General features: G+C 44.8%; 1 protein-coding gene across 1 annotated transcript in view; it reads left to right on the top strand.

Moving 5' to 3' along the window:
• The first annotated feature begins 3,303 nt into the window (after positions 1-3,303).
• The window catches only part of LOC134460010 (vesicle-fusing ATPase-like), a 45,195-nt gene continuing 22,373 nt past the window's right edge, over positions 3,304-26,125 (top strand). Inside the window, exons 1-2 of the mRNA XM_063212501.1 lie at positions 3,304-3,382; positions 23,688-23,773. Of these exons, the coding sequence (XP_063068571.1) occupies positions 3,371-3,382; positions 23,688-23,773 (98 nt within the window). The 5' untranslated portion in view covers positions 3,304-3,370. The remainder of the gene's footprint in view (positions 3,383-23,687; positions 23,774-26,125) is intronic.

Below are 26,125 nucleotides of genomic sequence, written 5' to 3'. Positions count from 1 at the left end.
GCATGTTTCATTTGGTGCAACTACTTTGGATCGGTTATCTAGTCATTCAAGGGTGTTTAAATAGGGAACACGTGGAACAATATGGTCAATTCTAACTGGAGGCACCCGAGGCAAAGCTGAGCCAAGCTAATGCAAACACATTCTTGCCGCGCACATTGCTAACTGGTCTGGGGCCATATACGAAGACAAATTTTCAAGTCAGTGACAGAACTTTTCAGTTCCTAGGAAGTCTTCTTTCAGAAGGTGCGCTCAACTCCCAATTGTTTTTAGCATGGCCTTCCGGTGTGAGTGAACAACAACATTCATATTTTGTAGAAAAGCCACACTCTCCGGTCTGATTCTTGTATTTTATTTTAATGCCCTAACCCACTAAAATAACATGCAAGAAGAACCACACCCGAGAGTGCGGCTTTTCTACAAAATACTTCCTGTAGGAAGGCCATATCTACTAGCCTGACAAGCCCGATCACCTTGACTTATATACAGGTCCTTCTCAAATAATTAGCATATTGTGTCAAAATTCATTTTCCCCCCCATAATGTAATGATAAAAATAAACTTCCATATGTTTTAGATTCATTGCACACCAACTGAAATATTTCAGGTCGTTGTATTGTTTTGATATTGATGATTTTGGCATACAGCTCATGAAAACCCAAAATTACTATCTCAAAAAATTAGCACATCATGAAAAGGATGTCTAAACCAGCTATTAACCTTATCATCTGAATCAACGAATTAACTCTAAACACTGGTAAAAGCTTCCTGGGGCTTTAAAAAGTCCCAGCCTGGTTCATTACTCAAAACCGCAGTCATGGGTTAGACTGCTGACCTGACTGTGTTTAACATTGAAGTCAATGGAAGTGGCTGTGCATGAGGGTTACGGAAGCCCAGATATCATTGATGCTTAGCTGTCAGCTGTTTTTTGTTATTTGATCTGGTGACCCACACTTCCCTCTTCATTATGCCCATAGATTTCTATACCACGCTTAGGTACTTTGGTGGTTATGGACATTCTAAATCACCAGACAGAATATTCCATTGACTTCCAATGGGGTTTCATTTCTGGCAAATTTGAATGTCCATAACCACCAAAATGTGGTATGGAAATATATGGGGTATAATAAAGAGGGAAGTGTGGGTCACCAGATCACACAACACAAAACAGCTTACAGCTGAGCATCAAGGATATCTGGGCTTCCATCTCATGCAATGCCATTGCCATTGACTTCAATGGGTGCATCCCAATATGCGACCTTGCTTCCTCCACTTGTGCTTGTGGCCTCGCCACGCCTCCTGGCCCCTCCTCCGTGGAGAAAACAATAAAGTTTCCCAGCTGTCAGCCTAGCCAAAATAATTTTTGGGGGACTATTCTTCATTCATCATCCAGTTTGCAAATGAGAAAATGACTTTACAATTGCGCTTTTGCAAGATATTGAATTCATTTTCCGTTGTCAGTGACATCATCATGAGATCACAAGCAGACAAGTGAGCAAGGGAGGAGGGAAGTCCGCATATTGGACTCCACTCAATGTTAAACGTAGTCAGGTCGGCAGTGTAACCAATGACTGCGGTTTTGAGTAATGAACCAGGCTGGGACTTTTTAAAGCCTCAGGAAGCTTTTACCAGTGTTTAGAGTTAATTCGTTGATTTAGATGATTAGGTTAATAGCTTGTTTAGACAACCTTTTCATGATATGCTATTTTTTTTAGATAGGAATTTTGGGTTTTCATGAGCTGTTCAAATCCCTGTATAGTGTACAATTGCGGAATGAAGATCAAGTTGAAGTTCAAAGTCATTCGGGTCGCCACTGGGTCGCCTTACAGTCAAGGTTTTTTTTTTTAACTATTGTCGATGAACAAAAAAGGTGACAAAAACAAGTGGAAAACAGTGATGGATTAGGCTACGGGGGGGGGGGGTTCTTATATCTGTAGTTGCTAGCCTGTTAGCAAGTTTAGTAGTTGTGAATGGGAAATTGCATTGCAAACGGCAAATAAGCTAATGTGGTTAGCAAGTATGGTTTTGAGAAATGCACCCCTGGTCAGGGGTCAAAAGGTTGTTGAACTAGATCTAGTATGTCTCATGTATAATCTGCATCTTCTAGTGCGCTCAGCACGGAAGGCATAATTCACTTTCTTATGTATTCTGTTATGTATTATGTTGTTGGTTCATCTTATTTAATGTTGTGAATCTTGGAATTGAATCTTGCATTTGGCACATTCCTACTAATTATCGTCTAAGTGTGTAAGCAAACTTGGTGTGTAATTGTTGATAAGCAGCATGTCCTGTTTGTTTTGTTAGATGACTGACAAATGTGCTGCTATAGACTACAGATGGTTGTTTCCGCTTCATGTCAAATAACCATCGCCTAACCCCTTAAGACAAGGCCCTTTTAATACATGGGGCAGTCGTGGCTCAGTGGGTAGAGCACTGGGTTGGCAACCCAAGGGTTCCTGGTCCAATGTCCGACCGGACCACGGCTGAAGTGCTTGAGCAAGGCACCTAACCCCCACACTGCTCCCCGGGCGCTGCTCAGCAGGCAGCCCACTGCTACGGACTAGTGTGTGTACTTCAATGTGATTCACTAGTCCAAATGGGATGAAGTGCAGAGAAAGAATTTTCCCTAGGCCTAGGGCAGTGTTTCCCAACCTTTTTTATCCTGCGTACCCCCTAAGCAATTTTAACATGTGATGAGTACCCCTATCACTTATGCTCTATATCTGTTCCTCTATCCCACTGTGACTACACTCCATATATATTTGCTATTATTACATTTTTCCAAGTACCCCCTGAGGTGTGCTCGCGTACCCCTAGTGGTACACGTACCCCTGGTTGGGAAACACTGGCCTAGGGGACCAAAAATATTCTCCAATTGGCTTCGTTATTACCTTTTATCAGAATGGCAATGGACAAGTCAATGTGTTACTGGAGGCCCTGTGCACTGTCATAGTGGTCTGCAGTCTGTAACACATCCCCAACCACACTGACTGAATTCACTGCATCATGCCCCATTTCCAATTAAATTTGAAATATGACTGCCTGCCTCGGCTCCTGTCACCCAGTGTGAAGAGAGCTATGAATGGAGTTGACATACGAGTGGCGCAGTCCAAAGTGTCTCCCTGCACCCTTCCCAAATACTCATTACGCACCACATAGCGTGATCAGGTTTGCTTTTGGGACAGTGGTGCTTTGACCAATCACGTTTCTAGACGTTGAATGCGGTAGTGTACATTCCAGTGCGAGAGGAGACGTAGCCGTTTGGCGCATGCGCAGTGTGTCGCTGCTTCCTATGTCGCTGTCCACTGCATCGGTGGTGCTGGTTCATGAATCCTCATTCTGAGTTGCATATCTAAGCATCAACAAACGCGAAGATGGCGGCCAGGGTAAGATATTTTCTTTAATCTGTGATATCCCTTACTCACCTCCATCAGTGCCTTTTTGTAGATGTGTGTTTTTTATGGGACATCGTGTCCTACGGCTCACCTCGCCAATGGAGGTTTGCTTCGGTCTCAATGAGCTTATCCTGCCTGCTCTACGGGAATGTCATTCGATGTTGTCGTTCGCACACAGCTTAGAAGGCAGCTGAATTCAAACCCATTTTATTAAATGTCTGCTGGCAAGGTTTGTTTATGGAGACAGTAAAGCCACCAATGGCGCACTGTTAGGTGGAATGCTGTGTCGCATCTGTGAGATGACATGCAAACCTTTTACGTGGCTTACTACGCCTTGTGTCAGACGTGACCGCTTAATTTATTCGCAAGCTAAAAGTGGTTGGTAATGCTGTATCCCGATCAAATATGCGTCAAAAAATGATCTAATATCTAACCTGTGGGGCGAATATGTCCTGTGGTTTATACATGCCGTTCTCTGGCCGTCACGCTCCATGGAAAGCTGTTATTGTTTGCTATCTAATGAGCGAGCTTGCGTTTTATTTCTAATATCGGTTATAGTTGAGACTACTATGCAATGACAGCCACTTCAAAAACATTCTTCTTTTGCCCACAGAATGCCTGATGAATATTGAGCCGAATGTAGAGCATATCAGTGAAGATCTACCTTATAAAACTAGCCTACTCCAAAATGACCGGTAGGCTACATGGGAATAGGGGTTTAACCTTGGCGTATCTGCTCAAAGAGATTTGCTAGGCTCCCGTGTTCTCTGTCCAAGCGGCTGAGAGCTCGCTGTTAACGAGATGCTGATGGTTGTCTTGTTGTCACTATTTTCGGTCATCAATTGCTTGCGGCACCTAGAGCCGCATCAAAATATATCGCTGGCTGTTTGTCACTTGGCCGTAACCAAGCCTCTGCTGCAGCCTTCATGCCTAATCGCCATCACCTAAAGGACCCGATTAAGAGTGGGCTACAATTTAATTGCATTGCGAATTCATGCACAAGACCCAGATGCTCCATTTGCGTGTGTGTTTGCGCACTACATTTAACACCGGCAACAACCAGCATCGCTTCCCACCGAGTCGTTAATTGCAATCACTGCTGCTGTCTGTCCGTGCTGCTGCGGGCAACAAGTTCGTGTTTTTGCTGAGACCGTGTTGGCTTGCATGATGCATACGCAGGTATCTCCACACCACCACCACCACCACTACCACCACACCAGCCATGGAGCTGCTATAGACTAACCCACAATCGACACCATCCAGGAACAGGGCAGGGGATATACTAAGGAGCTGGTTCAGTAGTGAATAAACCAGGTTAAGTTAACCTTGTGGTATAGGTAAATCATCTAATAGAAGAGCCTGGTGTTCTCATTTTCATAACTACCTGATGCCTGCAGGTACGTCTATTACCAGTTCCTGTAAGCCTGGTTTATCTCTCAGCCATGTTCTTAGTAGCCTATACCCCCCAGGTGCTCCTCTTCCAGCTGGCATATCAGAGAGGTCACTGGACGAAGTCTATGAGACTACTCTTTATTATGCATGCCATGCCAAACAGCAGCTCTTTGGCCAGTGTTGTCTTGGTCTCTAATGAGCACCGTTTTCCATCTGCACTATACCTGAACTAATATTCAGCACCAGATGACTAGGTCTCCCCAGTCCTATGTACAGTATGGAACTCAGCCTTGTCTGTGGACTGTGGACTGTGGGATGTCTGTGGGTCTTGTAGATATCGTAAACGAGGCCCAGGAACTAGTGATGTGTCGGTCGCGAACGAGCCTGTTCTAAGAGCTGGCTCATTGAAGTGAACGACAAGAACCGGCTCCACATCGGGAGCCATTTTGGGAGCCGGATTTTGTACACATGTTATCTAGGCCTACACATCATCAGGCTTTGGCCCAGCTCTGGCTGGGTGTGTGAAAAGACGGGCAGTGCTGAGGCTTCTCATGTTGGGATGACAATGTGAAAAGATGAGAACGCAGAGCACATCAGTGGCGCAGGTGCTGGACAAAACACACTAGCTGATGTGAATGATAAATGTCTGCACCATTGTTAATGCTCCCAGTTGCTGATTGTGACATTAAATAGCTGGTAGCATTAACAGTGTTGCAGACATTTATCATTTACCTCAATATGAAAAGACAGACTCATGCAGGGAGGACATGGAGAGACATGTGAGCATGGCTCTGAATTAACAACTGACCAAATGCTGGTGAAAAAGCAGTTTGGCTAGTAAAAAAGAACAACTTACTTTTGACCCATTAGTGAGTGTGTGTCGAGTGTGTGACAAAAGGAGAATATGATGACTCCAAAGAAGGTTCTACTCTATTCACTTACACACACACACATCTCTCCTGCTCCAAAGCTGAGCTAGGCATACAACATGTGCCTCTGTCTAACAGACTGTGGCTTTGAGTAGCCTCTTTGTGCAGATGGGCCCGTCGACAGGCCTGTTCACTTTGCTGAAAATGCTCAACTACATCGTAACAACTTTGCTGTGACATTACTTAGAGGCTGAAGTAGCTTGGTCATCACAATTTTGGTGACAGTAATGCTGTATAACACTGGATCTGCGCAAAAGGGTTAACCCCTTAAGACACAGCATTAGCTGTTACCAGTATGGCAATGACCAAGTCGTAATGTATTACTAAAGGCCCCATGCACTGTCATAGTAGTGTAGTACTATAGTAGTTAACTTTCAATGTCTATTACAGCGTCCCACAGGAGGTATGCCGTGCATTAAGGGGCTACGGAAGCCTGTCTTTCAATCTAGCCTGGCAAACTAGACGAACATGCCTTACAGCGAAACATATTTTCTGGTCTGGAGATGGTCTGGTACTGCACCATTGGAGGTCAGACAGAGAAGGACGGTAAATCCTTCCTCCATTCACATAACGCGAGCAGCAACATTGCAGAGGCAGTTTTTAACAGCAACGGTTTGATCCCACCCACAGCCCTCAGTGTTCTGAGCCATGCGGTGCCAGACTAAGCTTGTCCAAGATTACTGCATGGGCCTACCGGGCCCAGGACCAGAGGCCCAAGTTCCAAGGGGGCCCTGAAGCCCAAACCTCTGTGCTACAAAAAACATAACATTATTGGTCTTCAAATTGTGTTAAAATTGCACTTACCCTATTTTCACATTTTTTTAGAGGGTGAAACCCCCCAGCCCTCAACAAAAATACGCTCTGTAGCATCTCCGCTCTACCCCAAAAACCTTTGGAACCTTGAGAGGGTGGGCCTTTCTTGTTGCCTGACCCAGCAGCCCATGGAGTTCAAGTCCGTCCCTGAACGCGTCATGTTGTATAGTCTGGCTTGCTGAACAATTACACCTGAGAAGCTAAAGATTGAAAGGTTCCAGATATATTACAAAAATATAATATGCCTCCCCTGTTCTCCAGCTGAAACCTGAAAATGGCAAAGACGAATGTGTGCTGCTGTGCTGGCTTCAGTCAGGGAACGTGCATATTGATGATCCGTCTTTCTGATCGATTTTGAGTCTTCACGCCGCTGATTAAAACCGCAGCAGGTCAGCACTCTGACTCCTGCAGAGAGTCCAAGCTGCCTAGCATTTGGCAGCAGTGGCCAGGCCTGCGTCGCTGTGTGGGTGGACAGGCATGCGTGGGCAGACACAAAGGTCTGGCAAATGACCCAAGGCACTCACTTAAGCCCACAATTGTTCAGTGTTTGACTGAAGGTCTGCGTTACTGTCAGTGATGACTTGCAAAACGTTTAGTGTTTGACTAAGGTTTGCAATGCTGTTACTGATGGCGTGCAATACTTCTACTGTTTGTGACTAAGGCTTGCAATACTTAAATGTCTGACAAAGTGCGCAGTACTGCTAGTGACCAACTAAGGCGTGCAAGACAGTTAGAGGGTGCAATACTGCTTGACTACGAAGGTCTTCAAGAATTCCAGTGATGGACTAATAAAGGATATACATGTACCTGCAGTTGCCCATGATACTGTGTTGTTGATACTTGCTGTGGTGTTAAGCTAATGTTGCCTCAGCCTGATTATCATCTACTTTCAAATCCTGTGCCGAAGGTAATGCGTCACTAGGAGGGCGTGGCCTGGATAAAGGCAATGATACACAGGGCAACTTTTTTTTAGCAATCTTGCCAGGCAACATCGTGATTGGCTAATCATTTTCTGATGGAATGGTTGGAAATAGTTCCTAATAGCTGCTAATCCAAGTTCACCTCATGAAACTGTTATATGATTAACAGTCTAAACAAAATCTTATAGTGCCCAGACAGATTGCTCAAAACAGTGGCCCAGGTATCATCACCTTTAGGACTTAACTAAGGCTCTAGTGGAGGTTGTACGGAGTGTGGAGTGATCCCAGGTGGGTTCTTAGAGGAAGTAGCACTCACTCATCACCTTCCATTATCTCACTCAGAATCACACAATAAATATTGGCTCTCTACACTTCACAATATCTCACTCCTAACCTCCCAATATTGTACTTATAACCTTCCATTATCGTACACCTAACCTCAAAATAACAAACAGACAACCTTCCACAATCACGCTGCAAACCTCACAATATTGCACTGTTAAATTCCAACCTTGCAGTATTGCACTGACGACCTCAATATTGCAAATACATCTTCCATCATACAACAGTTACTGTAGATCCGATCGTATTACCGTATTTAACAATTTCTGAATGGGTGATACATGTTCTACGTGTCACCTCCGCATACTGTGGATGACTCTTCCCATCTACAGCTCTCTCCTAACCTTCTGATAAATAACTGGTCATCTCTCAATACTGCACGAAAGCGGATTCAGGAAGAGTAGAATGTAAGATATACAATCTTTGATCTGGGCTGCCGTAGTGTAAGGGTTAGGGAGTTGGGCTTTAGTCCACCCTTACCGATCTTCTCCTCCCTCCTAGGCTGAAGTCCCCTTGAGCTAGGCACACAACCCCACACTGCTCCAGGGACTGTCACCAATACCCTGTAAATGTCTGTAAGGCGCTTTGGATAAAAGTGTCAGCTAATTGTAATGTATTGTACTGTAATGATGGCACTCTCCACTTTCCTATTTCTCATTCATTATCGCCACGATACCTACCCTTAATTACAGACCATGACTAAATAGCCCATAATGCACGCTGTAATAGTCATTGAAAAGTGAACTACCATAGTACTACTCTACTATGTCATTATATAGGCCCTTTAGTAATATACTACGACTTTGTCATTGCCATTCTGGTAACAGCATATTTATGATGCCATGTTTTAACAGGTTAACCCTTTATTTATATGTATGACCGGCCATCCAGGTACTTTGTTCATGAACAACCGGTCCTGCCCCCTTTGGGGGTAAACAAACCTCATTAACTTACATGCAACATCGGCTATCCTAAATAAACAGTCCATGCTTCAGCCACGGCTGTTTGGCTATTTGAACAGCTAACCAGCCGACATCTTCGGCATGTTGAGCGTGAACAACGCTACAGGTCCTTGTCTTTCGTTTCTTCTTCCCATTCGTTTTTTCGCCAATACTTTCCCTTGGCTTATCCCCCAATGTGTTCCCCCTAAAAGGGGCGTAACGCGCATGGCACACGTCACGCTGGTTATACGTATCAATGGGCTGTTAACGGTCTACAATCATGTTGTAATGTTAAACTATCCCCCCCAGTGCCATGTTTCCTGCCCACTGCCATCGTTACTGCATATTATATTATCTACCGTACTTGATCAGTGATGATTTGGAACAACTGGTGACATATTGAATGCAGCTGGCAGCTAGTTGGATAACACAATAAGGGTGTGCAGTGTTAGTGTGTGGAGGGTGCACCCTGCTCCGGCTTGCGTGCCGTAGCATTTATGAATATAATTTTCTGGCAGGGCCGCTGACAGTTTTGACTGGGCCCAGGACAAAGTTATCTGAAAGGACCCCCCCCCCCCACTCAATACATACAATGTAATGAGGACCCATTCCTGGGCCCCTCGCCTCCTTGGGCCCGGGACAACTGACCCCTTTGTCCCCCCCTGTCGGCTACTCTGCCTGCAAGGCCTTTATAAATGTATCCATACTGAAAGCCGAACAACTCCCTCTCTTTCCCTCTCCCTTTCCCTCTCCCTCTCCCTCTCTCTCTCTCTCTCTCTCTCTCTCTCTCTCTCTCTCTCTCTCTCTCTCTCTCTCTCTCTCTCTCTCTTTCTCTCTCTCGCTCGCTCTAGTCTTTCTTTTTTATAAATGTATCCATACTGAAAGCTGTATGAGAGGGTACGCTTAATGACATCATGCTGGATGCCGACGAGGGTAACCATGTACGTACATGCTTGAAGCAGGGCCACTGCCAGCTTTGGCTTGGCCCAGGATATTTGCAACTGAAAAGGCCCCCTCCTCAATTCAAGCAACGTAATGGCATCCCAATTCTTGGCCCGTTACAACTGACCCCTTTGTCCCCCCCTGACGCGGGGTCCTGTGTATGCGCACACTCCTGTGTGTGTGCGTGCGTGCATGCGTGCGTGAGTGAGTGAGTGAGTGAGTGAGTGAGTGAGTGAGTGAGTGAGTGAGTGAGTGAGTGAATGCGTGCGTGCTCGCGCAAGTGTGTGTGTGTGTGTTTGTACCCATTATGATTCAACAGTGGATGGAGTCATTTGCCAGTAGGGAAAGAGGAATTACATAACCCTCCCCCTCCCCTGATTGATTTCTCTCTCTCCCTCTCTCACTCACTCGCTCTCTCTCTCTCCCTCTCTCCCTCTCTCACTCGCTCTCTCTCTCTCCATCTGTAATTTGCAATGGTATATCTTTGTGGTGGGATTGTGTGTGCAGCATATCACTGATGGCAGGTGTTGACTGGTAGACTGCACGCATGAGAGAGAGAGTGCACGGTTCTGCTTGTGGGTGTGTAATCTGTAATCTGTGTGTGTGTGTGTATGTGTGTGTGTGTGTGTGTCTGTTTGTGTGTGTGATTCTACAGCTCGAGCTCTGAGCTGCAGCTAGGCTATATTTAGCTTCAAACACTCCAGTCTTCCAGGCATTGAAGCAGTCACTCCTGCTCAGATGACGGGGGTGGTGAAGAAAACTCCCAATCTCTCCTCTCCCTCCTCCTCCTTTCCTCTCCTCTCCTACCTCCTCCCTCCTCCTCTCCCTCCTCCTCCACCTCTGCTTCTCAACAATGGAGAGAAAGAGGAGCTCATAACTCTCTCTGTGCTTTGATGAAGCAATATGGCCTTCATCACCAAAGCTGTGTGTCTGTGGCAGAGTGCTGCCTATTGCCTGTCCCTCTCCTCTCTTCTCTGGCCGCAGTCAAGACATGACCTTCAATCTGTGTCCTCTCAGCCACCGACCAATGAGGAGAGGAGAGGGGAGGGGCTGAGATAGATGAGCAGTGATGTGATTGGTCAGACGGTGAGGTAGAGCCTCACTCGGCCTCTTGAGTGCAGTGCTGATGGCTCTCAGGGGATTGCTCACAATGGATTAATTGGCTTCAGTTCTCCTGCAGAATGTTCCATCAGTAAAATGCTTTTTTGTTTTTGTTTGTTTGCTTGTTTTTAATCTTGTACAGTTCTTCCTGTAAAGAATGTTTGAGAATTGAGACGGACATACAAAACAGATTATCGTATTATCATGTTTATTATTGTTGTTGTTGTTGTTGTTGTTGTTGTTGTTGTTGTTGTTGTGTTTAATGTTGGTGTCTTTCTGAGATTGTCGGGGGGGGGGGGGGGTATTGCCTTAAATCACTCTATATCGTCACCTTAAAAGACCTTTATAAAAAGTTGTTACTCATACATGACAGTGTGGACTGAAGTAAGGAGGAGTAGATCATGAGTCGGCCTAGTTGTGGTATATACTGAGTAGGCCTCGTTGTGGTATGGGTAATACCAGGTATGTTAATTGGATAGATAGGTCAGCGTGGTGACAGTCACAGTTAGCGGTTGTCACTCGCAATCAACCGACTTGCTCAATAGGAAGTTGTGAGACTGGTGGTTGGCGTAAATTACTTTTTGCTTTTTTGCTATTGCGCTTTATTTTCAATGCATTGGTTTAGCCTAGGTGATGTCATACAGAAAAAATGTGCAATCCTGTATTGTAATGGAGTCGGTGTATGTTCATCATAAAGACCAGAATACTGTAATGAGCTGTTAACATCATGTCATGGGCTGTTCAAAGGACACAGCTGACAAGGAAATGTGCACCAGACACCAGCAACATCAAGTTAACTTTTAGACACATAAAAATACTTTACAGCAAATTGATTCCTGTTTGTTGTTTTATTTGCTTTTATACGTGCACAGTTCACACAGTTATTCCCCACCCCTCACACATAACTTAGGCTATAAGAGACTTTTAAAATAAAGTGTTAATGAACACGGTCACCATCATCATATCTGTGAAATGCTTTCGTGCATCGATTTCAAGCAATTAAATGGGATTAATTGACATATTCACACTGCGACTCACTGCAACACGCGGCAAAAGTCATTTTGATTGGCCATTGAAGGCCTGTAGTGGCCTATTAAAAAGCTCATCAGCGAACAACAAAAGTCAATTTGATTGGTTGTCTCAGTGTGTAACAGCCTATTAAAAGCTTGAATCGATTTTTGCCTCGGGTTACCTGAGAGGAGGTCTCCTCTGAGGACTCAGCTCATTAAAAATGGAGAAGAGGGACTTCAACAAGGGAGATGGTACTCCTCATGCAGAGATGGAGGAAGAGGAGGAGAGGAGAGGAGAGGAGAGGAGAGGATGAGAGAAGAGGGTAAGAGAGAAGGAGGATAGGAGAGGAGAGGAGAAGAGAGGAGAGGATGAGAGAAGAGGAAAAGAGAGGGGAAGAGAGAAGGAGGAGAGGAGAGGAAAGGGAAAGCGAGGAGCTGAGGAGAGGAGAGGAGAGGAGAGGAGAGGAGAGCAATGGAGAGGAGAGCAATGGAGAGGAGAGCAAAGGAGAGGAGAGGAGAGCAATGGAGAGGAGAGGAGTGGAGGATGTTGAGGAAGAGGAGACGTGATGAGAGGAGAGAAGAGAGAGGGGACTCTCCTCATGCAGAGAAGGAGGTGAGGAGGAAGAATAGGAGGAGGTGAAGAGAGGAAAGGAGGAAGATGAGGAGGTGGCACTCCTTCTGCTGGAGTCTTACGCCATGCAGACAAAGAGGAGGAGGAGGAAGCAGGAAAGGGGGGCATGAGGAATAGTAAAGAGAAAGAAAGGAGAAGAGAATGAGAAGAACAAGGAGGGAAAATGTGGAGTGAGAGGATGACAAATAAGAGGATATTGATGTGGAGAAGAGGAAAAGAAAGGGATGGGGGGGGAGGGTATCTGTCACCGACCACCGACAGTTGAATATAAAAAATCACGTCAGCCCACTCATTATGCAGATAGTTACTGCTTAACAGGGAGATACCAGTAAACAAGATGTCTGAAACTGGTAGAGTATATGTATTTGTATGACTGGAAATGGTGGATATGGGAAGCAGGTGACAGCCTATGATTTTTTTATGCTGTGTTGGTCATCCTCAGTCTCTTCCCGTCAGCCTCAGTGCAGCGAGTGCCACACTGACACAGCAGCAGTGTTAATTTTGTCAGCTTTTTAAAATTTAGTCGTAGTCTTAGTCACAATGACGAAAATCAATTTTAGTCTTAGTCATATTTTAGTCATTGCCTTCCCAATTTAGTCTTAGTCTTAGTCTAAATGACGAAAATCAATTTTAGTCTTAGTCAATTTTTAGTCATTTTCGTCATTTTAGTCATTTTAGTCAACACTGTACATAACAGAACTTCTCCACACACTCTTAACATATATCATTGACTGTACAGAATAAACCTTCTCCGCACACTGCTTCTGTTTCAGGGCAGTCATGGGTGAGCGGTTAGGGCGTCAGACTTGCATCCCAGAGGTTGCCGGTTCGACTCCCGACCCGCCAGGTTGGTGGGGGGAGTAATCAACCAGTGCTCTCCCCCATCCTCCTCAATGACTGAGGTACCCTGAGCATGGTACCGTCCCACCGCACTGCTCCCCATGGGGCGCCACTGAGGGCTGCCCCCTTGCACGGGTGAGGAATAAATGCAATTTCGTTGTGTGCAATGTGCAGTGTTCACTTGTGTGCTGTGGAGTGCTGTGTCACAATGACAATGGGAGTTGGAGTTTCCCAATGGGCTTCACTTCACTTTTTCTCTTTTTAACATATATCACACTGTATAGAATAAAACTTCTTCACACACTGGTTCTCTTTTTCTCTATTTTATTTAATACAGTGTTAATTTCGTCAGCTTTTTAAAATTTAGTCTTAGTCTTAGTCACAATGACGAAAATCAATTTTAGTCTTAGTCATATTTTAGTCATTGCCTTTCCAATTTAGTCTTAGTCTTAGTCAAAATGACGAAAATCAAAAAAGGGCATTGACGAAATATTTTAGTCATAGTCATGGTTGACGAAATTAACACTGCACAGCAGGCTCTCGAATGGGGGAACGGTAAAAGGTCAGCAGCGAGCTTGAGTCTAGGTGTTCTTTCTTAAGCACTCTCAGGAAGTGCAATCGCTGCTGGGCCTTATTTTACCAGAGCTGAGGAGGGAGAGATCAGGGGGGATGTGTACTCCACTCGATCCACACATTTACCGTTGATGTACAGGGGGCTTGGAGCATCTCTGTTTTTCTGGAAGTCCTTCGTCTTGGAGATGTTCAGGACCAGGTTGTTGGATGCACACCGCTCCTCAAGTTCCAGGACCTCATCCCTGTAGGCCTTCTCGTTCCACCCGGTTATCAACCCCACCACTGTTGTGGCATCTGCAAATTTGACAGTGATGTTCTCTGGGTGGATGGGGCTACAGTCGAACGTGTAGAGTGAGTAGAGAAATGGGCTCAACACCCACCAAGGCGAGCCGGTGCTGAGGGTTAGAATGGATAAGAGGTGATGACCTAGTTTTGCCTGTTGGTTAAACTATTTTTGAGTTGTTATTACTAGAGCATATTTTTCAAATAGATTGGCATAAAGGAAACTCACATGTAGTATCAAATCTACCACATGTTTAACTGCTTTAGACAAATTGTTTTTTCACTGCGCGGTGTCTTCAAAAATAGAAACTGCTCTGAGTGTTAATGCTAGCTGCATGTTTGTTCTTCACAAAGGCCTCTGAAAGTGCTGTCAGACGACTCACTGACTGATGGAGTGTCTGAAACATGTTGTCATGACAACTGTTGTTGCATCCACCGCATGCATGTGTCCTCCCATCAGACTTGGGGTCCGGGGGCGTGGAGAGCCATTGGCTGGTCCTGTCCTCTTATAACCTGCTCTCGCCAGATGTATGGCTTCCGCCTTGCTCCACAACATCCATCGGAAGCTACGCCATAGATATGGGTCTCTGAAAACATGATTTTGCTTTTTAAAATCCTTGCATGTGATTGGGGAAACACTTGGCTGACATTTTCAATGATCTGCTACATTAACTACTCACAGATTTGAAAATAAAGTTAAAATTACAGAAATAATGTCAATGAGTGAGTCCATGCGAGCGGCCATTGTTGTTGAGACAAGTGTCACGCTGCACTTATTTTTCCCCTTCTCCACTATGTTTAAATTTTGACTATGTCACATCTCTGAAAATTCCGCTATCCTGATAAGTCACAAAGCTTAGCGGAAATATTCAGAACGACCCTGGACCAGCCCAAAGGTTCAGTTGGAGACAAATGAGACAGACTGTCAAACTAGACAAGAAATAGAGAAAACCTTAGTGTCACAGTAGGCCAAAGTGAACAATAGAAAAAAGTTCAAAAGAGAGAGAGATACTGCCTCGCTGACTCAGATGGTCAATGTTTAGAAGAAATAGTGCTCTAAATGATCAAATTGTCCAAGGGAGACTGACTTGGAGAGAGAGAAAGGCCAGACTCTTCAGAGTTTGCTACTTGTAGCGCAGAGACGTGCGGTCAGGGTAGGCAGGGTAGGCAGTGCCTACCCTGGGATAAATGTCTTAAAAATAAAAACTAACACGTGTTTAAAAAATATTCTTCAGAGTTCACATAGGCCTACACAACAATAACATTGATTCAGCATAAATTATGAGCTGTTTAAAGTACAGTATACACAGGACAACGATCAAAAACCTAAGTAATCGCACGAAGCAAAGCGCTCAGGCTTGGGCAGGTTGCCGTGGCAACGCGCAGTCCCGGCTGGTAGCAGAGACAGGCTGAAAGCAGAGCTTTCGAATGCCAGCCAGGCAGCCCGGTAAGGCTCGCTTTTCCTCTGCCTACCCTGCCTTCAATGCTGTCAATGTAGAAGTTTGCGCATGCGTATTAAGTTGTCACATAGCTTGTCAATGGGACTAAAAGCAGAGCCTTTACTCTGTGGCGGGAGTATGTGAGCCAATATAAGAAATACATTTTTTTTCTGGGGGAGGACCGAACCCACCGTTAATATATATATATATAAATAGATATATATTCTATATTTACTGCCTACCCTACCATACCCTTCACTGCACGTCACTGTTGTAGTGAGAATGTTTGTCTGCCTGTGTGTGCCCCCCAGGCAGTGACCCCAACTCTGTTCTGCATGTCCAATGCTGAATACAGTGTTCTACTCATTGTGCTGCTCAACTGAATGTGAATGGGCCTCTAAACCCCCTATTATCCCACCCACCTCCACCTAACCGAACCTATGCTAACCTAAACTAAGATAACCGATGCTAAGATAACCTAAGCTAAGCTAACCTAAGCTATGCTAACCTCTGTCACCCACCCAGCATCTCCACCCCCATCACCCATCCACCCTGCCATACATGCCCTAAACAGACACGATGCTCTACCCAGTCATACATGCCCTGACCACACAGTTCTCCTGGTTGTTTCTCTTCTGTCTCTCATATCCGTCCTCCTCTTCCCCTCCCTTTTGCTTGCGTCCGTCCGTCTGTCGGGTCCCCAAGGTCGTAATATTTTTCAAGGTATGTATCCACCCCACCACGAGCCCCTTATGACCCCCCTCTCCCCACGCGGTCATACAAAAACAACCCTCTGTTCTCTCTTGTTCTAGAGCGCCAGATGCCTGGTTTTTCGGCTCTGTACTTTTGCTGGTTGGTTATTTTGGGTTTTTTTGTTTATTTGTTTTGCTTATTTTGTTTTCGCCTTTCAGTCAGTTTGCTTCTGTGACTGTGGCTACTGAGAAAGTGTCTCCCATAGTGGTCAACAGCTCCACCCCACCTCAGCCCAGCCCAGCTCAGCCTAGTTCAGCCTAGTTCAGCCTTTAAGCAATAGTGATTTTCAGTTCTAACAGTGATTTTGGAATCTTAACACTAGCACTGCAAACCTACCCCATTGGCAGTGCTCACGGTACTGTAGATGCAGTGTAGACATGAAGGCGTATAGGCCAGGATACTGTATTTACTGTCTGGCTGTGTGGTGTCTGCCGTGGTGGTTGCTACTTGGCTTTATATTCCCCCGTAGCGCAGCAGAAAGGTGTGTTGACTTTTCTGTCTGCCTGGCCATAGAGCGTAGCGTCTGTCTAGTGTGTCTGCTGTGTTTGAGTCTGGGCACAGAGCCAAGCCTGCTCCCTCTGCAGAGGCAGCATCTTACTCATTCACCCCCGCCCCCTCTCTCTCTGTCTCTCTCTCTCTGTTTCATTCCTATCTCTGTTCCGAATCTATCCCTCGTTTTTTCATGTCATCTGTCTGAGCCTCCTTTTCTTCACTCTCGTCTCATGTGCAATCTCTCTGTCTCTCACTCACTCACTCTCTCTGTCTCTCTCCCTCTCTCTCTATAGCTGTCCATCTATCTGGTTTATTTATCGGCATGCATCATCTCTCTCTTGTTCTTCTCTTTCACACAGTGCCTGTTTTTCACTGCTTCATTCTCTTCCCTCTCTTTCTCATGCATCCTTTTCCCTCCTCCTCCTTCGCGCCCTGCGTGATATATATTTATTGCTCTTTCATCTCTCTCTCTCCCTCTCTTTCTGTCTCTTATTCTCTCTATCTGTTCCTGGTGCACTGCTGTCTGATTATAAAAACTCAAGTAGAGCACCTCTCATTTCCTTCTCTTGGTGCCAAAGATAAAATGACAAACAGTCAAGAATTACTGTAAGTCCTCTTGAGTGGCACAGGGCTTGCGCTTTGCCCACTTCATAGACTAATTACGAGAGAGAGAGAGAGAGAGAGAGAGAGAGAGAGAGAGAGAGAGAGAGAGAGAGAGAGAGAGAGAGAGAGAGAGAGAGAGAGAGAGAGAGAGAGAGAGAGAGAGAGAGAGAATGCAGTGCAGTGGTGCAGAATTAGTGACTGCCGAGTGCCAAGCAAGTGTCAGTAGGCACCTACAATGTAGTCTGCTGTGTTCCAGTGATATACACTGCATGGTTTCAATAAAGTAGGATGCCCTGTGAGGTATGACGATATACTCGGACAGGGCAATAGGATGCCTTGTCAGTTATCACGATTTGCTAGGGCAGGGCGATAGGATGAATTTTCTGGTACTTCAGTATGGTAGGGCAGGGCGATAGGATGCCTTTTCTGGTACTTCAATATGGTAGGGCAGGGCGGTCGAATGCCTTGTCAGGTATAGTGATGTGCTAGTGCAGTGCAGTCACAGAGCACAGATGCAACAGAATAAGCGGTTTATTTATTTCAGCCTTACAAACGTTTTTTTTTTGGTTGGTTTTTTCACACCCTCCCCCCTCTTCTCCTTCCCTCCTTTCCCGTCCTCCCCTCCAAAGAGAAACAACATTTTGCCCATGCGATTATATGTGCGGACCTTCTCATCAGTCTGTCTCGTCTCGTCATTTCGTTTCCGAATATATGTCTCCTCATTGCTGTACCTGTGCATGTAGGATACAGCACTGGGGACAGACATGTGCTGTGAGTCGCGAGTCGTGATTCGCAGGTTGCAAGTTGCTCTCCCCTTGCCAATTAAAAGATCTACAGTAACGCTCAGTGTCTTCACTGTTGACAAACGTCTATACTCTCCTCATCTAATCTAAGACGGGGGCCGGCGATAGAAATGAAAGCCTGTTGTCTCTTTAAGTATCGCTGCGTGTGGATGCCTTGTCTGTGTCAGCCACAAAAGTTGGTTACCCTTTACTTGACGCCGCCATCATACATATGACATAACACTGTCATGATAGCGTCATAAAATGTTTATGTTTATGACACGTGCATGACTACATTACATTGATAATGTTATGACACTGTTATGTTATACGTATGGCACCGGCGTCAAGTAAAGTGTTAGCGAAAAGTCTGATATTACTATTTTCCCATGTTCAAACTAAATGCTCGGTTACTGTGGCATGCTATGGTTATGGTTGTTTATCTTTTCGATTTTTCAAAAGTAGACTAATCCCGAATTGCACATTAAGCACATTTGTCTGTCTGTGTGGCCTCCTAATGCTGTGTCACAGGTGTGTATCATGCAAAGGGTTTTGGCAAATGTGATTGAGACATCAGAGTTGATGCCTTGTATGGTGGTGTTCAATACAGTCTGCCGGTCCCCTGCATGATATCACTCTAAACCTCTCCTTTTGCTGTTGAATAGTTCTAACCTGACTCTTGCCAGCTGGTATGTTTCACCAACACAGTCTCATCCCAACTCGCCAATTTCTGACTACCACGGACTAGGCAGCATTTTTTGACATCGAGGGCATACCTGCCACGTCGCATATTGATCTAAACCTACACCTTTCCCTAAACCTAACTGTCAGTGAAGTTATGCTGCCACAAGGGGGTGCCTTTGAGGTGCACATCAAATTTTGACTCCAAGGGCATACCGCATAAAAAAATTGCTGTCTGGTCAAAGGTAGTCAGAAATTGCCGAGTCGATGCACAGTAGGTTTTGCCTTTGTCTTCGTGATACGCGCACCCCACAACCGACACGTTTTCAAATTATGCACTTTTTCAAAATGCATGTGATTGGATTAACAACCTGTGCTCATCTTTACCGACGTGCAACTTTAACCACTCACATTGAATCCTACCTGTGACGCAACAACAGGTGGAATAAGAGCTGTAATATCTCGAATCAATGGAAAATGCCACCTGGCAATTCTGAGTAGCTCATTGATTCAGAAACTATTTTGATTTTCACAGTCCTCAGATGGTTGCGTGAGGAAACCAGATCGCACTCGCCTGTAGTTTTTCAAAACACTATGAGATGGCATAAGTCCGGTTAGAGTAGTTCAGCCATTGGTGTTGAATATGTCTGCTTTTGGTGTTGAATATTTCTACAGTTACACTTGACAGTGTCACAATTGTGTCAAAACAGTGTCTTTACACAGTCATGAGTCATAAGCATCATGTCAATGTCATAAAAGTTAATATGATTGTGAAAAGTTTACCTTGTTTGGGTTGTCTGTACCTTAACCGAATGTCACTCAATGGCAACAGTCATAAAATGTTTATGACGTGTACATAATGTTTATGATATGACTACATTACACACTGTTATGATTCCTGTTATATCATACCTATGCTATGATGCCCGCACATTACCATTTCTTCTGCTTCTAGTGTTGTGTATCTTTCTTGCTTTTTGTGTTGTATTTTACGTCTCCCTTTTTGGTGTTGCTGGTGTTTTCTTCCGTATTTCGCTTTGTACTGTACGTGTACCATCATTTTACTTTTCTGATGTTTTTTTTCAATGTGTCCTGTGGTTGAACAGTCTTTGTCTATCTTTATTTTCTCTCTGAGTATTAGCCTACTCCCAAGTCCAAGCATGCTTTCGTATACCCTGCTTGTGTCCTTGGCATGTGTGTGTCTATGCACCTTGACAACCACATGATATTGTGGTCACGCTCTGTATGTCTTCAATGTTTTTGATGTGCCCCTCGCGCTCAGCTTTGCTTTGCTGTGCTTTGCTGCGCTGTGTTTTGCTGTGCTGTGCTGCGGTGTGCACCTCTGCATATTGGCCAGCGGTGTATCATCCCTGTACACCACCATGTACATATAAGATACAGTGATTGGGGTGGCAAATGTGTCGGTTTGGCTTGGAAACTTCAAAATGGTGGGGGCATCAAAATGGCAAATATTTGGTGGAGACAGGCTAGGTTTACCTTAAAAGTGGTACGGACATGTCCCCACCATCCACACCTAAAATGACGCCCAACCGTGGCCTAACCGTGTTGCTGGGGCCTGGTTGTGCTGTGCTGGTCCCTGCATGTGTCTTGCTGCTGTGCTTTGGCTGCTGTCCTGTCTTTCCGCTTTGCTAGTATACTTGTTGCTTTCACCTGCCACTTTGCACGCTGTTCCACTTCCAGTGTTTCCCATAGACAGACCATTCTGTGGCGCAGCACCGCGGAATAAAAACAGAGCACCACAAATCGACCAACAGCCGCTCATATGTACAGTACATACAGGTCAATGGGAGTAGCCTACATATGTACACTCCAGTCGCTCAATGATTGTTTTTGCCCGTAGACGTAGTACACCACACACGGCGCCACTTGGTCTATGGGAAACACTGACTTCTTTACTGTGCCTGCTGCATGACTGTGTCATGACTGTGTTGTCCTGTGCTGCTGTGCTGTGCCGCTTTGCATGCTGTTTCGCTTCTTCACTCCGGCTGCATGACTGTGATGGGTGCCTTGCTCTGCTGCTCTGCTATTCTATGCACACGCCTGTGCGTCGATGCAGTGTGTGTGTGTGTGTGTGTGTGTGTGTGTGTGGGTGTGTGTGTGTGTGTGTGTGTGTGTGTGTGTGTGTGTGTGTGTGTGTGTGTGTGGGTGTGGGTGTCGTGTCGGTGTGCCAGCAGGAGTGTGGTGTGTGTGTGTGTGTCTCTGTGTGTGTGTCTGTGTGTGTGTGTCTGTGTGTCTGTGTGTGTGTGTGTGTGTGTGTGTGTGTGTGAGAGAGAGAGAGAGAGAGAGAGAGAGAGAGAGAGAGAGAGAGAGACAGAGAGAGAGAGAGAGAGAGAGAGAGAGAGAGTTGGTGCAGTGTGAGGGGTGTGGTGTGATGTGGTGAGGTGTGTCTGGCAGCATGGTGTGATGTGTTGGCTATGCTGCTGCTTCTGCCCACACTAAGGTGTGGTACTGCTGCTGCTGCTGCTGCTATGGCTATCTCTGCTGCTGCTGCTGCTATGGCTATCTCTGCTGATGCTGCTGCTATGGCTATCTCTGCTGATGCTGCTGCTATGGCTATCTCTGCTGCTGCTGCTGCTATGGCTATCTCTGCTGATGCTGCTGCTATGGCTATCTCTGCTGATGCTGCTGCTATGGCTATCTCTGCTGATGCTGCTGCTCCTGTTGCTGCTATCGCTATTCTGCCCTACAAAGCAAAAAGGCATCAACTGCATTGTTTTTTGGAAATGAGTTATTGCAATTTCAAATGGTATGAATATAAAGGTAAATGAAATGATTGGTCTGCAATTGAATCTCTGGTAAAATAGAGTAACAAAACAGCCACTTGTCAGTAATCTACCTCAAAACGCTTAGGCTGGACAACATAATAATTGTAAAGTGACTCTGATCGGAGCTGTGCACAGTTACGGCCTTTTTGCTTTGTAGGGACGTATTGCCTGCTGCGTTCCAGCGTTTCTTGAGCTGCTTTCACTCTCTCTCTCTCTCTCTCTCTCTCTCTCTCTCTCTCTCTCTCTCTCTCTCTCTCTCTCTCTCTCTCTCTCTCTCTCTCTCTCTCTCTCTGTCATGCCACCTCCCTCTTCTTGTTTTATTCAATGCCTTGGCAACGCGTTGTGCTTCGTAAAACGATTATGACAGCGTATAATAAACGAGTGTCCTCGTGGGTCGTCTTCACAAGCTGCCTTTTTGTCTCCTCGTGGATGGCATGCATGGTCAACCTGTGTTGCTAGGCAATGGTTCTGCAGCACTGTGACTAGAACACTCACCGCATGTCCTTGTGCTAAGTACTAACTCTTCATTATGAAGATATATTTAAATGTTGGTCACTAAGCAATTATACCATACTGCCTTTGAGAAAGAAAAATTGTAAGATGAACAAGATGTATCTTACAGAAACATAAAAATATACTCTAGATATATTAATATAGATAAATGAAAACATAAATATACAAGTCAATAAACCACCGTCCTATGTAATTATTGATCCATTGCAAATGAATATTCCTCCACTGACAACATACTGGTTTTGTCCAGAGTGTGTGCTGGCTTGTGATGTGTGTGAATGCCTTTGTGTCCTGTGCATAGGCGTTCTCCCCACTCTTTGGCAACAGTGAATCCTCAGAATCACTTTCAGAGTCAGTCTGCCACAGCAACAGTCTCATACCAACCTGTCAATTTCTCACTACCATTGCCCAGACTGCAATTTTTGACATTGATGGCATACCTGCCAAGTCGCATGTTGTGGCCTAAACCTAGACCTTTCCCTAAACCTAACCGTCAGTGAAGTTATGCCGCCACAAGGGCTTTGAGGAGCATGTCACATTTTGACTGCAAGGGCATAGCTTAGACGTCAAAAATTGCAGTCTGGTCAAAGATAGTGAGAAATTGACAAATTGGGATGGTATAGGAAGCATGTTGTAGATCAAATGTAATTGTATATTTTATGTTTTATGTGATGTTTTCTTAGAATTGGTAGCCTGACTGAGGACTGGGGTTGCAAACTAGCCACCTGGCTATAAAACTTCTATGTATCACATCTAAAAGTTATGTCATGGCCTTGCCATGTCATGTTCGCAATAACGTACGCTGCATTGTCTCTGCCAAATAAACAAAAAATCAAAAATAAATATATAAACACACACATCACTCCCATTAAGAAGTGCAAGTGAAGTATCTTGAAGCATATAGAATAATGTGGTCTTCCTACAGGAGAATTCTAACGGTTCAGATATAATCTCAATAAAATTGAGATGTACATTGCCGTCATCTTTGATATAGCCAACATGGTCTCAGTGCATAACAACTGCCTTACTTTGAAAGAAAACCAAGTACATACTCGATGTTTGAGATGTACATACTGTTCATGGTTGTATATGCACCAAACAGTGTCATGTCTAAGTCTGACAGATCTGTCGCGGGGATCTGGTGGTTTTCCTGAGGTTTCTCAACTCTGAAAACTCTGATTCAGCTAACAACAGCCCTCAACTGACTGTAATGCCCTGCCCCTCTACCACCCCTCTCTCCTGGTCTACCCCTCTATCACCCCTCTCTCATGGTCTTCCCCTCTATCACCCCTCTCTCATGGTCTTCCCCTCTTCCACCCCTCTCTCCTGCCCCCTCTCGTGCCTCTCCTGCCCTGTCTACCACCTCCTCTACCACCCATCTACCACCCCTCTCTCCTGCCCCTCTCTTTCACCCTCACCCTCATCCTCTTGCCCCTCTCCTGCCCCATCTCCCACTCCCTCTCCTGCCCCTCTTTTTCCCCCTCTACCACCTCCTGGCCCATCTGCCCCCCCCTTCCTCCTTGTTACCTAGACGATGCAAGCGGCGCGATGCCCCACAGACGAGCTGTCTCTGACCAACTGCGCTGTGGTGAGCGAGAAGGACCTACAATCTGGACAGTAAGTCACACACACACCATTTACTATAGAGTACAGTCTGGACAGTAAGTCACACACACACCATTTACTATAGAGTACAGTCTGGACAGTAAGTCACACACACACCATTTACTATAGAGTACAGTCTGGACAGTAAGTCACACACACACCATTTACTATAGAGTACAGTCTGGACAGTAAGTCACACACACACCATTTACTATAGAGTACAGTCTGGACAGTAAAGCCTGGCTCAAACTACACGACTCCCGATTTTGTGTTCGATTTTGAAGTCGGGTTGCGCCGCACACTAGAGGAGAATCGCACCTGTCAGTCTTTTCCCTGGTCGTAACCACCCAAGGCAATGCCCGATGTTTTAATTTCAGTCGCAAATATCAAACACTGTTTGATTTCTACGATTCGCGATCGGCAACTCTTTGACCTGCCAAAGTTTCATCATAGAACGTCGCAGACGACGAGGAAATCTTTCCCGACAATCGATTTCGATGGTCCTGGGGGGTAACCATCGATACCACCGATTGTGGTAAGGGGGGTTTGCAGCCGAGAATCGGGCCGATAGTCGTGTAGTTTGCGCCTTGCTTAAGTCACACACACACACACCCCATTTATTATAGAGTACAGTCTGGACAGGAGGCCTACTGTAAGTCACACACACCACATTTACTATAGCCTGAAAATCCTGAAAATCTGGTCAGTAAGTCACGCACACCATACATATTTAGTTTAGAGTAAAGTAGAGTAGAGTATGACCTGCAATCTGAGCATTTTGTCACAGACCATTTACTAGTAGAGTACAGTAGAACCTGAAAATCTGGACAGCAAGTAACGTGCACCGCATTAATAGAATAGAGTTGAAGGACCTGCAATCAGGATAGTAAGTCACACAGACCTCATTTACAAAGTAGTACAGTACACCAGAGCAGAGTAACACAGACTAGAGTAGAGAAAATTGTTTTTAACCAATTAACTGCTTTTCTAATCTCTAATAGCTATTTTGATAAGTTTCAATCAGGTTTCCGTGCCTACCACAGCACTGAAACAGCTCTTATTAAAGTTATGAATGACATAAGATTGAATTCTGATGCTGGCAAATCATCCGTCTTGGTACTTCTTGATTTGAGTGCTGCTTTCGATACAGTTAATCATTCTATACTACTACATAGACTGGAACACTGGGTTGGCTTTACGGGCATAGTGATCGACTGGTTAAAATCGTACTTACAACAAAGAAGTTTTTTTGTCGCCATTGGAAGACATACTTCATCACCAATGTCTCTGGATTGTGGGGTCCCCCAGGGCTCCATTCTGGGACCACTACTGTTCAATCTGTATATGTTGCCACTGGGACACATTATCGAGAATAACTCCATAAATTACCATAGCTATGCGGATGATACCCAGCTCTACTTATCTATGTCCCCAAATGACTATACCCCCCTTGAATCACTCTATCATTGCATGGACCAAATTAACAAATGGATGTCTCACAATTTCCTCCAGCTGAACACAGATAAAACTGAAGTAATTATATTTGGGAAAAGAGAGGAGAGACAAAAGATTGCTACTATCCTTGAAACGAAGGGACTGAAAGCAAGGGAAACAGTTAAAAATCTTGGGGTCCTCATTGACAGTGACCTAAACTTCAACAGTCACATGAAAGCTATTACTAAGTCTGCATTTTATCACATAAAAAACGTCTCTAAATTTAGGGGCCTGATGTCTAAACATGATCTGGAGAAGCTAATACATGCCTTTATTTCTAGTAAAGTTGATTACTGTAACAGTCTTTTTACTGGCCTCCCCAATAAAACCATTAAACAGCTTCAACTTGTACAAAACGCAGCTGCAAGGGTTCTTACAAAGACAAGGAAGTTCGACCACATTACTCCAATTTTAAGATCGCTGCATTGGCTCCCAGTAAGCTACAGAATTGATTTTAAGGCTATGCTACTTGTGTTTAAATCACTAAATGGAATGGGACCCACATATCTACTGGATATGTTTCAGCTGTATGCACCAACTAGGTCACTAAGGTCAACGGAGAAGAATTTGCTGGTGATTCCAAAAGTCAAAACAAAGTGTGGAGAGGCAGCCTTTAGCTTCTATGCTTCAAAGCTTTGGAACCAGCTTCCAGATGACATAAAAAATGCACCCACTATTGATAGCTTTAAATCTAGACTCAAGACAAAGCTGTTCTCAGATGCTTTCCCCTAGCTTAAATTACTTATTCTTATTATTTTTATTTTTTATTTAATTTGTTTCATTTTATTTTATTTTATTATTATTTTTACCTTATGTTTTATCTTAATGTTTTTAAATGCTTTTTGACTCTAATTCATTTCCTTCTTTCTT

Source organism: Engraulis encrasicolus, chromosome 2 (genome assembly GCF_034702125.1).
Source record: "Engraulis encrasicolus isolate BLACKSEA-1 chromosome 2, IST_EnEncr_1.0, whole genome shotgun sequence".
In the NCBI taxonomy this organism is placed as follows: Eukaryota; Metazoa; Chordata; class Actinopteri; order Clupeiformes; family Engraulidae; genus Engraulis; species Engraulis encrasicolus.
This window is presented reverse-complemented; position numbering and strand designations above follow the sequence as displayed.